This window comes from Ambystoma mexicanum, chromosome 7q, assembly GCF_040938575.1.
Source record: "Ambystoma mexicanum isolate Mex_15411 chromosome 7q, UKY_AmexF1_1, whole genome shotgun sequence".
NCBI classification, from domain to species: domain Eukaryota; kingdom Metazoa; phylum Chordata; class Amphibia; order Caudata; family Ambystomatidae; genus Ambystoma; species Ambystoma mexicanum.
In genome coordinates, this window is record NC_090941.1 from 527,980,465 (window position 1) to 527,995,681 (window position 15,217).

Below are 15,217 nucleotides of genomic sequence, written 5' to 3' on the forward strand. Positions count from 1 at the left end.
CACCCTCCTCTGCTGTTTTTTTATAAAGTCTAATGGCTGAAAAAAAAATTAAGAAATTTCACAGATACTCCCCATTATGTTGTGCTTTGGGAGACGGTGTTCTTGTCTGCGAACGTCAGTGATATGCACCCATTCTCCCCGACATGCAAGCTTGACTGCAGTTGTTGCTGAATAGACGACGTTATGCGGGCCGGTGAAGTGCTCCTTTTTCCACTTTCGAATGTGGTTTCTTACGAAGACTTTATCACCCGGATAAAGAAGTGCTGCCGGCTTAAAGTGTCCTTTCGGGTCACCCAATTGTCCAGATGGATTTTAGGCCTCATCTGCAAGGATATTTATCGAAGGAATTTGGTACTTTCTTTGAGATGCGTATCAAAATACCCCCACAAAATAGAAGAAGAGTGTGCATCAGAAATTGTATGCAAGGGTGGAATTGGCGCATGCATTCTCCTCCCTGTAACAATCTTGTGAGGAGTCAGGTGATGAGCTACTCCAAGCGCACTCCGCAAGGCCTACCACATCTTGTGCAGTCCATTCATCTTTTCTCCCAAACCGTTGGCTTGGCGACGGTAAACCATGCATATTTGATGCTTTATCCCCAGGAGTGTTATTTCCTTTATGAAATCATTAACAAAATGCTGAACATTGTCAGAACGAATTTCATTTGGAATCTTCCACTTCCGCAAAACCTCCCTCACAAGAAATTTAGCTGTACAGCGTCTGCGTTGTTATGGGCACAGGGGCCCGCCTCAAACCAACACTAGAATGGGCAAAGAACTACAAGCAGGTACTTATAAGAATGACATCTCTCTTGCATATCAACATAGTCAATATGCAAGTGCCGGAAGGGGCCTTCTGGTTGCAGCAATTTTCCCTGTACAACTCTCAATGTGTGACCTGGCAGACATTTCTGGCAGGTCATTACAAACTCTGTGACATACTCATACAAATTTGGCACAAATGAATCTTCACGTATCCCTGCAGCCACATGCTCTTTCAATATGTGGGCAGGGTAATGGAGCTGTTCCAATGCCACCTGTAACAGTTTTCTTGGCATGACAATTTTTCCTGTGCTATCATGTCGCCAGACCAAGTCAGTTGGCGATAAAGAACATCCTTTCCTCCTCTAGAATTCTTTCTCATGATCTGATGCTTCTCCCTCCAACTCTATTATCTGCATTTTTGGGTTTGCGTTCAAGTTTTCTGGCAATTCATCTTTTTCTTTGCTCACTTTTAATGCTGCTTTTAGGGATCGTTTTTCTTTTTCACAAGGGAACAGCACATGTGATCCCTCTGGCATATATGCTGCTTATTTTGCTGCTGCGACTGCTCTTTCGTTTCCTAGTGAAATAAAGTCTTGCCCCCCTGTATGGGCTTTGCCTTTTATTAGTGCTAACTCTACTGGGAGCTGGAACATTTCCAATAGTTTACTCAGTAATCCTGCATGCTGAACAGGAGTGTCAACGCTTCTCTTGAACCCTCTCCTTTCCCATCTTGCTGGCCCTGTGTGCACCGTGAAGTAACATAGGCTGAATCAGAGAAGGCTTTCATGGCCTGGCCCTCTGACAAGTTTAGTGCCTCAATCACTGCCATTAACTCCGCTGCCTGTGCAGAGTAATGGTGTGGGAGTCCCTCCTCCCCTCTGTGTACTCGCTCTCAATGTCCCGCCACTGTGCAACCTGAATGCCTTTGTCCCATGGTCTGATCAATGCTGGAACTTCAGTCAATGAAAATCATGTCTCCCCCTCTATCACTTCTTCCTTAACCAGAGGATTATCTTCGCTCTTGTCTCTGCATTCAATGCAGTCATGTACATAATCTCCTTCCTCTATTTCTTCTGCAATTAACTCTGCTGGGTTTATGGTGCTGCATCTCACGACTTCTACGGCTGAGTTTCTTAATATTACCTCATACCCTGAACATTTCTGAGTTGTCACTGTTGATTTTGTTTTTTCTAGTATAGCAAATAATGCATGTTCCACATACAAAATCACTGGACCCCCTATAGTTATTGTGAAAGCCTTCTCAATGGTAAATGCAGCAGCAGCAGCAGCAGCAGCAGCAGCAAGTGCCCGCTTACATGGGAAATGTCCCTGCAACACTTCTTTGAGTGATCCACTGTAATATGCAAGTGGTTTGTGTCCCTGTCCCTTTTTCTGTGTCAGTGCTGCTGTCATTACTTTTCCATCTGAATGGGAGAACAGGTAAAACTTTTCTTTGTAATTGGGTGTAGCCATTAATGGTACAGGTGCTAACTCGTGTTTTAGTTCATCAACGCTTTCGCTCACTTCAGCTATCCATTTTATGTGTGTTTTGTTTTTCTGTTCTTCCTTTAGTGCTTGCAGCAATGGCTTGGTGTAAGTGGAATAATCAAAGACCCATGCCCTGCAGTAATTGCACAAGACCCAACACTGCTGCATCTCTTTCACTGTTTTTGGTCATGGAGTTTTGTGTATGACCCCTACTCTTTCTGGTGTTATTTTTCTCCCGTCTGCCGACACAATCTGACCCAAGTACACCACGTCTTTTTGACAATATTGTAGTTTCTCATTTTCCACTTTGTATCCTTTGTCTGCTAGCAAAGTCAGTAGTGTCAGTGAGTCCTTTCTATACTCCTCTTCTGTTGGGCTGCACACCAATAATTCATCAACATACTGTATTATTGTGCTTATAGCCTGTAAATTGCTCAAGTCCCTTTGTATTACTCGTTTGAAGATGCTAGGCCCTTCACAGTACCGCTGAGGCATTCTAGTGGGTTTGCATCTGGTCCCACGATACGTAAAAGCAGTGAAATACCTAGTCTTCTGTAATGCAATGGAGAAAAAGGCATTCTTTAAGTCTACCACTGTGAAATAGTGTGCTTCTGTGGGAATTCTGCAAAAAATTGTTGCAGGGTTTGGGACCAATGGGTACTGTGCCACAATAATATTGTTCAGAGGACATAAATCCTGTAAAAAACACCACACCCATTCTTTTGCTTTCTTGAGGTGATAGATAGCTGTTTTGCAAGGTGATGAACTTGCCTGTATTATGCCTTGCTGCCATAGGTCATTCAGTATCTTGTATATGCCCTCATCTGCCTCTCGAGAAAGTGGGTACTGTTTTACAGGTGGCAATAATGCTCCTTCTTTTAAGTTGATTTGTACTTCCCCAGCCCCTTTAATTATTCCTACATCATGGGGTCTTGTCCATAAGATTTTGGGTACCTTTTCCAAATCTTCCTTCAAATATTGTGCCTTCTTTTTTGTTATACGAGTCATCTGGGGAACTGCTCTTTCATTTATGCGCACTGGACAAGGTATGCTCAACTCAAACACTACCTCTCCTTCTTCATTGTCTTTTGTCGCCAACAACTCTGTGTCACTTACTCCTGTCAATGTCAGTGTGGGATCAATACATAATATTGAACGCCATGCCATGTTGTCCTCATCAGTAGCAACCAATATAATCATGTCTTTTCGTACCACTACTTCCTCCAGGTACAGCAGTGTGTGTGTGCCTGAACTAACAGAGGAGGGACACTGTAGCCTGAACAAAAATTTGTTGTACAGCCGAAAAACATTTCCTTCAATCCCTGGCAACCATCATAACAGCATGTGTACCCAGTATAAAAACACTCCCATGTGTATAGGTATCCCTCTCATGGTGCTCTGTGCATAGTATGGCTGAATCATTACTGCCACCCGAGCTGGATACATTCCGGGTGTGGTGAACACCATCCCTTTTCCTGAAAATGAAATTGTGGTATTCAATTTGCTGAGTAGGTCCCTCCCCAGAATGTTAATGGGAGTGTCTTTTGAATACAGCAATGGTGCTACAATATGCTGTGCCCTTATTGTCAGGGCCAAATCCTTTGTCAGCGGAGCTTTCAAAATTGTCCCCGAAAAGCCTTATGTGTCCAAACCTTTGTTAGATAATGGTAATCCATCTTCCTTGGTGCACGATGTAGATGCCTCAGTATCTGTAAGAAAGGAAAATCACCTCTTTCCTATCTGAACTGCTACCTCCAGTTCCTCCTCGGGGTCCTCAGTTCCTGCTAGAACAGGACACACTCACACTCTCAGTTGGCACCCTTATTGGGAAAATGTGTTTGTGGACGACGTAAATGGGTTACCGCCCACTACTGTCCCTCTTGTGTATTGTTACCACTTCTGGTATCTGTGTCTGCACTGGTGCCTGAAGTACACTCACTATACCTTGTACCTGCACTTGTCCCTGTGCAGGAATACCTTATGTTTGTGTGGGCTGTATCTGTAGTTGCTGTTGCTGCGGCCTTACCTGCATTTGTTGAGGAGTCTGCTGCATGTATGGCTGCTGCTGTGGCCCTGCCTGTGTGATAAGAGGGCATGTTCATGCAAAAAGTCCAAAATTCCCACATGCGAAGCACTGTATTTCAAAACGTGGCATTATTCCCCTGTACCCCATTCCCTTTCCACGTGCATAATATCCTCTCTCAGTCTGATACTGTACCATGCACCCATTTACTTTGCTGGCCTGCATGACCTCTGACTGGTGCACGTTTATAAATGTGGGTTGTTGCTGCATCTGTACCGTTCCCTACTGCTGGTTGGGTGGTACCTGAGTGTAACCTCCTGGCTGCATTACTGTTGCCACCTGGGAGCCCCTCTTGCTGATATTGTGGAATGACAACTGGTCCTGTAAGCACTGCTCCTTCCATATGTATTTTCGCTAACTTTTTCTGAACTAATTTTGTTTCTGATTTTTTTGCAATATCGGTTGTCTCCTTATCCTTCTCCAGCTTTCTTTGGCAATAGTGTAAAATGTTGCTTGTATCCCAGGCCACCCTTTTTCCTCAATTTCTTGTATAGATCATATGTTTTCTGCGGGATCCTCATCAGGCTTAATTTTCCGAGCCAATATTGAGCACATATATGATGTATCTGGATACAGCTCCCTTAGAGCCTTCGATACATGTGCTCGATAGTTGTTAAAGGGTGCTCCATCATGTATATTAGAGCTTAATTGTATCCCAGCATGTCCAGCATGTTGCCATTTGCGCCTAGAAACACTTGTTCACGCCTAGAAACACTTGTGTACAGGCGCGTTATAAATGACTTATCATATCACATTTTGTCACTTTTTCCACGACCAATACTGCCCATAAACTCTTTATGTCTCCTATGGCCAATGGGATTCCCACTGTATCTTTCTCAAAAACATAGATCCACTTGCTCACCCCTGCCATTAATGAAGGTAAACTATAAACTATATTGTCCCTGTCCATTGTCTGCCATGGTGTATAGTGAACCGCGCCCCTTGCTTTCTGCAAAAAGGACCTCTGTGTGCATGCTCTGCATTTATTTCCATGTTGTGGACTATCAGCTATTACTATTCTCGTTGACTTGCTCCGAAACCAGACACCCAGTGACTCTCCTCTTTCCTCTTCTTCTCTCTCATTTCTTCTCCTTTCCCTTCTCCTGTCTGTCAAATTGCATGTGTTTAGTGTGTCATCCCCATAGTCACTGTCACCACTGTCTTCCCAGTCCGATATGGTTTGCCCTTCTTCTGCCGGATCAGTTTCGCTATTGTCAGAGTCCTGTCCCCAATTATCTATTTTATACTTTGTGTCCTGCTGTCCACCCCAGTTTGTTGGCTCCCTTGTCATGCTCCTTTCCTTTTTCCTCTATCTCCCTTTCCATTTCTTTTTCTGCTTCCTTGAACACATTGTCAAGTTGCTGCTGCATGCTCTTTTTTCCACCTCCCTTTCTCATCCTTACTAATGGCGCTTGTGTCACCCTCGACTTTCCTTTTATGTGTTCCTTCCTTATCTTGAGACACTCGTTTAGGATTAGTATAACCTGCTGCTGGTTTTAGTAATGGGTATATCATATTGGGAGGGGGTGGTGCACTTCCCTGCTCCTCCTCTCCTTTCCCTTTCTCCATCTCTTTTTCCTTTTCTTTGTACAATTTCCAAAGCCCTAAAATGTCCTGCCTCTATTTCAACTTTGCACCTTTGTATGGAGCCGAGAAGTATGAATACATAATGTTGATTATATCTTTATCGAACGTTCCATCCCCAGGCCATTCTTCATAACACTTTCCCAGTGTGTCATGTACCCATTCAACATTTCTTGCACATATGATTAAATGAGGCATCCATCCAGTAGGACATAGTCCCTGCCTTAATTAAATCTCACTCATTCAATGTTATACATATCCCTTCAGTCGATTGCCCTAATTTAAGTCACTCTGGCCTTTTACACAGGTTCGCCCTTTCACACCTTGCACTCAATTCTTGCACACACTGACCTTCTCCACAGGCCAACCTTGTTATACCGTATTAGTACCAAAATGGCCTTCTCCTTAACAATAATGCCCTATATTAGTATATTAATAAAAACAATTACTCCTCCCATCAACCTACTACAACCTTTTGCTTGTGCAATGCAGCTCTGCAAATATCTACCATGGCTCTGGTCTTTCCACAACCTCCATAGCCACATTGAACAAATAATACAATAACCTTTCAAAATACAAAAAACAGATCATTGCTACTTACAAAACCTTCGTGCAAATATATCTCCCCCTCAAACCTTTTCCCAAAAAGAAAAAAGAAAAAAATACGCAACTATACCAATTGCCTGCACTACCTCCAACCCTTACCTAACAAGGTCTGCCACTTGCTATGCAACCCTCTGCTCTAATGCAGATCTGTCACCGACCACCTGCTCCTTATCGGAATGGCAGACCTAACATCTAAGACTACTGCGGTCAATCGCCCTCCACCACTACTGAGGGTGTGTCGTATACACCATACCAATAATCCCTCCCTCGCCTTGTGCTTTCGTTCACAGGTACACTCACATTATGTTTTAGGAGATTCTTCACTTCTCGCAACCTCAGAGTATTCCTTTAAAGGACAGCACTCCATCGGAAGGAAGGCAGCGCCTGACCAGGTTGCTTCGGGAACTAGGCATCCACGGACCTCCTGATACTTGATCTCTTTGCACGCCTGGTCGTAATGCTGAGATATCTCGCTAGGACCTCCAAAAATGTGCCGGGGGCGTCTCGAAACTCACCATTACAAATTATAAAAGTAGTCAAAAAGCAATTTACGCCAGTGCTAGAAATAACGCATATTTATTCAGGGCTCCAGGCACAGCTGGGAGAGCAAAATTCAAACAGATCGCAAAACAAAACTGCGTGAAAAGGAGCTGTTAAAGACACACCCCTAAATCTAGAACTTTTATACAATGCAAAATAATTAGCATTTGTGACTTTGCGACATTAAAATTATCTCCCCACACAAAGCTGATTGGTTCTCCCATACTGAACCCTTATAGAAAACCAAACATTTAGTTTGATAATAGGGTCCACAAACCTTCCCACATCGCCCTCAATTACCATTTGTGACATCACAATCCAACCCACAATTCCCACAGAACAACGTTAATTCATTGAAACATTTCAGATGGCAAGCAGAACTTTAATCATCTGCCCTAAGTGCCTCATCTCCATTCACATGAGAAGCGCTTCCCACCATGACACTTCCAAAGTCTTGAACCACAGACATACTGCTTTACAAACATTGCACATCAAGAACTACTTGATCTTCTTCCTAGGAGAAATGTACAAAGGGGCAATGTGTAACTGCCGTAGTTCTTTTCGGCACCATTAGAAAATCGTATTTTGCAAGTGATTTTGAATTATAAAATGGCCATGCATTTATTGCTTGTTGGCGGAATTTGTGAGCTCTAATCTACGACCTCGAAAAATAACAACCATTGTTTGCTTCTTACAGAACTGGCCTGGGATTCCAGACTGTGCACTATGTCACCAGCCAGTTCGGCTTTGTCTCACATTAAAAAGCTAACACACGTTTTCTGCAAAAGCAAGCTTTTAAGGCCTATTTACTGTGTTTCATCCTACCACTAAGTTTGATTATACTTACCTGTACCCTGTATTTCTAAATTAGTTTTATTACGAGTTTTATTTCATAACCATTGAAAGGAGCCTCTTCCCCTTTCACAGTGCTACATTTGCAGCTTATAAGTATGTTCCTTTTTACCAAATTGAACTTGCATCTTTATTACATGTGACTGGGCGGAGAAAGAACATGAGGGAGTTGGATGACTGACAGCAAAAGAGACTGTGACTGGGATGAGGAAGGTGAATGATTGGGATGAGGTACTCGGATGAGGAAGAAGGATAGGGCAACGAAGCCGGACTGGAACTGGGACAAGGAAGAGGTCTGTAATCTGAAAGGGAATGAGGGATTGAGACTATTATTTCCTATGTATATTTTACTTACCCTTATTCTCATATCTCATTTTACTCGTTATACAACATTTCTGTCATGACCCATACTAAGCGGAGGTCATTTTGGTATAGATGGAGAGGGTCCATTGTGCTATTCTTCCCTCTGTGCTGACTTTTTCCGACATGGCTACGTGTTCTCAATGCCGTCCAGTGTATGGTGCGCTGCATGCTGAAGTCATGTGGTGTCGGCTCTCGAACAAGGACATCTTTAAAGAAGGTGAAACCCAAGAGACCGACGCGTTGCTACTTTCATAGCATTGACACTTCTGTGGGTTTAGATTCTAGGTTCCTCATTCTCATCTTCTCCTTGTTGTGCCCTTTCACTCTGCCTTTCCCCTGTCTCCTTGTTGGACCTTGCACTCTCCATCCTGACAACCACTGATGTCCTGTGCCTTCGGTTGTAGGACCTTTTCCCCCACAGAGTTTCCCGGAGACTTCTCTTGTCCCTGCATTTCATCAATCAGGGATGCAGAGGTCTCTGGGTGTTCCTTGCTGCCATCTATTTCATTGCTGATCAGGTTAGTACATTGTGCATTGCATTCTGACAATTTCTCTCACTATTCACATACATTTTTATTAATCTTTTAAAGAGTTCCTTTCCATATTTTATTTTATTTTTGACCGATATGCCGATTTTGTACATATCTTTCCTTTTCGAACATGGGCTGCAGTTTATTCTGCCTTTGCTACTCTGATTGGCAGCATATTTCTGTTCTGAGTACGTTCTTTGTTATTACTTTTGGTAACTTCTCAACAATAATAAACTTATAGTTACATCTGCACTTGTCTCTTTTTAATTTTCACTTTTTACTTGTAGCTTCCTATGACCCTTATCTACTCATTACTCATTTCTTCTGACTGATTCCATTTTTGAAACGGTATCTTTTCTTTTCTATTTTTTACATTTTATCCATCTCCTTACTCTATTTATCCTGGTAGAATTTTGCACATGTTCTATTTTGTGTTCCTTCTCTCCATATATAGATGTTCTATTGAAAGTCTAATACACTGGTAGTATCTACCTTGACTATTTTGCCAATGTATTATGTGGATGAACTTCTATGATCTACATCAGTTTACTCTTAATAATATGTAAATGGATTGATATGAATGTTTAGTGATTGATTGTCTCTATTGTCATTTAGCATATAATCATCCTTATTTGATCGTTTATTAAATCTACTTTTGCTATATTATCAATGTATTTATTGGATTAACTTCTATGATCTGTATGAGGTTTCTATGTATACTATGTTCATTGTTTGATATTAATGTTTGGCGATGCATTGTCTTTATGACTATTTAGTAGATTTTAACTATCTTAGTGGAAATGGAGATGTTATTTTGTGTGTGGATTATTTTACAATATCTCATTCTATGTTTTATAGCTACAGATGTAATATAAAGAAGAATTTAAGGAAAATGGGGGTCTGCCAGGGCATTTTTACTTATTGAATAATCACAACATATTGTCATACTTAAAGGAATCATGACTTAATTTACTGTATTGAACTTTGACTGACTGGTAACCACCAGTGTGTAGGTGTGCAGGGGGCAGGGGTATCTAACCTTTTGGATACCATTTTTGCTTTTTGTTTCTTTTTTCTTTTGCTTTTTATGAGGAGAATGAGTGACTGGAAAGAGCGAGTAGAGGAGGAGTAGAATGAAGAAGGACATCGGTGATTGGGAGAAGAAAGAAGAAGAACTTGGATGAAGAAGTTGAACTTGGATGAGGAAAAAGAAGAACTGGGCTATAAGTGGGGAAAGAGGGACTGGAATAAGTCAGAGCACAATTAACTGGGACAATGAAAAACGTATGGGACTGGACAGAGGAAGAAGGACTGGGAAGATGAAGAGGAAGAAAGTCTGTGACAAGGAAAAGGATGATGGGCTGGGATGAGGAAGAGTGAGTGGGATGAGAAAGAGAATGGGGCACTGAGATGACTAACAGGGACTGGGTTGAGAAAGTGGAATATGAATTGAAATCAGGAAGAGCGACTGAAATGAGGAAGACAGATTCAGATGAGAAATGACTAGGACCAAGAAGACAATGCAGACTCAGGTGAAAAAGGGGGACTGAAACAAGGAAGAAGAAAGATATTTCAGAAGTCTTATATTTCATGCACTGGCCTTGTATAGTTATAGAGACTCCATTTTGAATATCAATATGTTTGCTGTTAAAATGGAGTTCCACTTTGGGACACAGAAACAACATTTTGCTAGCATGCTTACATACAGGAAACTTCGGCACACTTTACTTGAATTTTTACCCGCTGACAAATCCTGCCTTCATGCCGGCTTTACTGACTCCAAACAAAAATGTGATACGAGAGTGTAGGTTTAGTTAGGAAACAAGCACCTAGCTGCACTTGTGTCTTTAGGAGGTATTGGGAGTTACCATAGAGAGACCAGGGGTCAACCATTCTGACATAAAGGAACATTGTGCTAATTAGAAAGTGTGAAAGCCTCCTTAACAAAGTCATGAATTTTTTTGTTAGAACAATGGTTTTAATATATTCATAATCTATATAAGATGATGTACGCGGAGTAGAGGGTAACGCAAAATCGGGATTCTTTGTGTTTTGTGCTTGTTGTGTGTGTTCCTGTGTTCCACTCACAGATGTTGCTATTAAACGTTTATCAAACTAACCTGATTGAAATTTGAGTTTGATGTCTGTTTTTTTCAACAGAATTGGTGCTTGCACCCCAGATACCATTAGCTGTGGGCACTCCAGAAGAGTCGCGAATGAGCCCTTTCTGCAACACACCAGTGTGCATTAAATTAAGTAAGTCATTTTGTCTTACTGGGGAACTTACTGAGGGAATTGCCCTTGGGTTGGGGAGTCCATTTACCAACTGGAGAGAGAGAGACATTTGTATTCAGAGGATGGTTCAGTAAATATTTAAGAAGTAAGTGTTCTCTCTTTTATTTATTGTGTCTGTCGCTGGTAATTTGTATTCTGGATCTGTTTAAAAGCACTCTTAAAAACCCTGTCTGGTCAGAGGCCAGCCTGCTGTCAAACGTGTAAACAAAGTTGAAGAATCGGCAACTATGCACATCCTCTAGAGGGATATATCATCAGTGCACAGAAACAGTATTCTTATATTCAAGATTCTTTAACAAATGCTAACTTATGAAAGCTCTGTGAACAGATAAAACCCGCTGATAGACTGAACAGGCATTACAGCTGTGAGAAAGCATGCCCACAATGCCACAAGTAAAGAATACAGTATGTGTACCATGTGCCGCGAAGTGACTGTGTGCAAGGGTTTGTTGTCTGTCTGTCCATTCCTCCTCCAACCCCGTTAATGTGTGCAGCAATGGAGCTGTTGCATTGGTATGTGTGGCTTTGGTGGAGACTTACATTTCCACTCTTCCTATACTAGAAGCAAAGCCCAATCAGGATTTAAGCTACTCCCCTATGTGTGTGTAACCCTGCCTTCTTCCCTACCCAGTCTCTGGACCACTACTGATGTTGAACTTAATGGCAGAAATGCTGTGTCTTGATGCTTCTGCATGGCTAGCAGGAACTGAAAAACTGAAAATGTGATGGTAATGGGCAGGAGTGGCCTGTAAAGCACTGCTACTAACCATTCAAAGATCTGGGTCAGGCGTGATGGTGTCTCCGCTCTTCAGTGCGGTGCATTGCAAAATGTTTGCCACAGAATTCTTCATAAGCCAATCCTAGCCTTAACATTGTGAAAACAGCATCGGGAATACTGAAGTAAGTGGCCCTTACCCTTAAGGGAAATTAAATCTATTTTATGTTCATACATTACTCAGCCAAGACTTGCAAGATCCTGGATGAATGACACTATTTTACACACAGTGACCCCAACAAGCCATTTACCAATGAAGGTAAATTTGATCTGGATCAAATTGTTCATCTACAGGGAACCTAAGCGACCTGGGAATAAAAGGTACACTAGAAGCAGTGGAATTCCTTCTTTGACTGATATGGAGAAACCACTTAAAGGCATTCTGAGTCAAAGCCCAGAGCTTGGAAAGTTGCCCAAGTGAAACTACAAGTACAGTTGAAAGAACTGAAAGCAGAGTGCACAAATTTGGCTGTCCCAAAGAACAAAAAGATTACAGTAGACTTTATTCGGCCCTCCAAGGGGTACCCTCACCAAACGAAACTCCGGAGGACATTTTAGACTTGCACAGCCATGCTATTGTAGTGGGGATGCAAGTTCTGAACTGTAAAAAGCTGCAAACTTATCAGCTGCTGGAATAGCCCACTACAAGAGGAGGGGAGATTTAGTGATGGGTTTAGGGTTATGCATCAGGCTGGAGAATGCCCCTCTTTGAGATTGTTCTAACTAAATAATATGCAAATAATAAGGATTAAACTGCAGGTAGGTATGTGGGACATGACATTAGATTTAGGCTTTGCAAACAGGCCTGGGTGCTCACGTTCACTAGAAAATAAATGTGCATTTTTATTAATTTGCCTAGCAGTGGTAGGATTTGCCAGCGCATTGTAAAACCCACAGTCTGAGGCTCTTGCAGGAAGAACTGAACAGCTCTCGATACATTTGAGTTCAGGAAATAAAGCTCATGGAGGCCAGGGGAAGATATGACATGAAATGGCATTTATAACGCACCTATACACAAGTGTTTCAAGGAACGACGAGGCAAGGGAGGAACAGAGGGAAGAAAGAGACAACGATCTTACTAGGCCAGGTGACATTGAGATTGCGCAAGTGCAGATGGGCGAAGTGTGAGGGGGAGGGGAAGTGCAGTACATAGATAGGCAGTAAATAAATAAAAGCAATACATAAGAACAATAATAAGACGTGCTGCCAGCTGGTGGCAGGTTCAAAGGTAAGTGCAGTAAACAGGAGTCAAGTGCTGGTAGGGGGCTTTTTTAGGAATACAGAGACAGCCCCTAGTGCAAGGATTGCCTGGGGGGCAGTGCAGCAGCTGTACTGTCATTTTATAATTCAGCATGTTAGTTCAGGAAACTGGTCTACTGACGGTTTCAAAATGCCCATGGCAGTCTCAAATTGCCCCTTAGCACATCTCAGCATGGGATGTGACTCAAAGAGTTCCTAGGCTACAACATTAAGTCCATAATTTGTTAACATTTCAAGGTTGATGTAGTGTCATTATTGGTTGTGTTCTCACGGGAAGTAGGTGGAGATGTCCGGTGGCAGATGAATGAAGATCCACTGGGCATCTCAAATGTCTAAATGTTTTGGCACCATGTTGTGGGAACCGTGGGTTGGACTGTGATGTCACAGCGGGAATTGAGCGCGGGTTGGTAAGATTTGTAGGACCCAATCATTTGAGGATAATGTATGTCTCGCTATAGGGGAATAGCCTAGCCCTACCTATTAGATTCCCTTGGGGTATTGCTTTGTTGTTGCAATGTGTTTTGATGCTAATTAGTTTTTGCCATTACAAAAGCTTTCATTTTTGGGGAGTAACTTTGACAGCGCATTTCATGCAGTTCTGTTCCACATTCTATTTGATTTTTGCTTTCCCAGCTGTAAATGAAGAATAAATTGCATTACTTCTTGCCAGGGGTAGCCTCCTTTTTTGATGACTTTTGTAATTTTTCCTGGAGAGTTCTGAGGCAACTCGCAGTAGATTTTTTGGTGGCCTGTACGAGAAAAGTTCAGCTTTCCCGACCAGACGTGGGGATTCCAGCCGCACTTCCAAAGGGGTACAGGACAGCGTGCGGACCAGTCCTAAGAGCTCAACACCAAGGTGGCGCAGCCCAGATTGCAATGGTCTGCCTGGTCCAAATGCCCCCTGCTCTCGGAAGGGTGTACTGGCCTGTAAAGGGACACTGCAGGGTCGAGAAGACTTGACATTCTCCAAAAAAGGATACTTGAGTCTGCCCGTGCACAAACATGCAGGAAGAGAGAGATTACTTTTTACAGTGTATAGGATGCACCCTCAAGCGGTGGAGGGCGATTGGCCATAGCAGCAGTAAACTTTAGGTCCACTCCACCGATAGGAAGTGAGTGGCCAGTGGCACATATGCTTTAGAGCAGAGGGTTGCATATTAAGTTGGCGAATCTTGTTAGACAAGAGTTGCGTGTAGTGCAGGCAATTGTTATAGTTGCATCATTTCATATTTTTTACGGAGACAAGAGTATTGAAGAATTGTGAAGAAAAAGAGAAAAAGGCGTATGCCAGGGTGTTTTGTTTAAACGTTAGTAGTTTGTTGCAGCAAAGCAAATGTTAGTAGGTTGTTGTAGCTGTGGGAAAAGCAGAAGGGCCCTAGCCGAACTAATGTGTAAATATTGAAGGAGCTGAGTAGCACATGCAAGGGGCGTGGCTGAACTAGGGGAGGATCAGCCAAACCTCCGGCAAACTACCATGGTGCATAAGTGTTAAGGTGGTGGTGCCTGTGGACAAGGCCGTTGATGAACTAACTGAACTAACAGGGCGAGCTTGTGGAGAGGGCCATTGTGTGTTGTTGTGAAAAGGCGAGACCTGAGGAGAAAGCCAGTGTGAATGAAATAGGGTGAAATTAGCGAAAGTGTAACTATAACAGTGAATGGGAGAGTGTAAATAAGGGAGGGGTGAAAGGATTTAGAGATATGGGGATTATTGAAGGGGTAAAAAGGGTACTGTAAGAGGTTAGGAAAAGGGCACGATAATGACATCATATTTTATGGATGCCCCCCTTGATCATATGTGTAAAAACCTTCCCCAATATCATGATAGCATATTCAAATATCAATTTCAGTGGGTAATGGACACAGTGGGAAAGTGTTATCAGGAATGGCCTGGAGAGGGAACATTTCAGAAGGACATAATTAAGCAATATGCCCCTCGCAGCGTGGGCATTACTGACTCAGATAATGTCCTGGGCCCATAGTTATAGGCCTGAGCAAAGCAAGGGCCTTACCTGAGTCAGTAATGCCCCTGCCGCGAGGGGCATATAGCTATTAGTACCCCGGCGCGCAAGATCTGCGT

At 42.6% G+C, this 15,217-nt stretch overlaps 1 protein-coding gene across 3 annotated transcripts in view; it reads left to right on the forward strand.

The window, feature by feature from the left end:
* Nucleotides 1–15,217, forward strand: part of ERICH6B (glutamate rich 6B) — a 2,074,788-nt gene that overhangs the window by 621,255 nt on the left and 1,438,316 nt on the right. For all 3 annotated transcript variants that reach the window (XM_069640454.1, XM_069640457.1, XM_069640455.1), the window contains one exon: nucleotides 10,971–11,066. In XM_069640454.1, coding sequence (XP_069496555.1) covers nucleotides 10,971–11,066 — 96 coding nt within the window. The remainder of the gene's footprint in view (nucleotides 1–10,970; nucleotides 11,067–15,217) is intronic.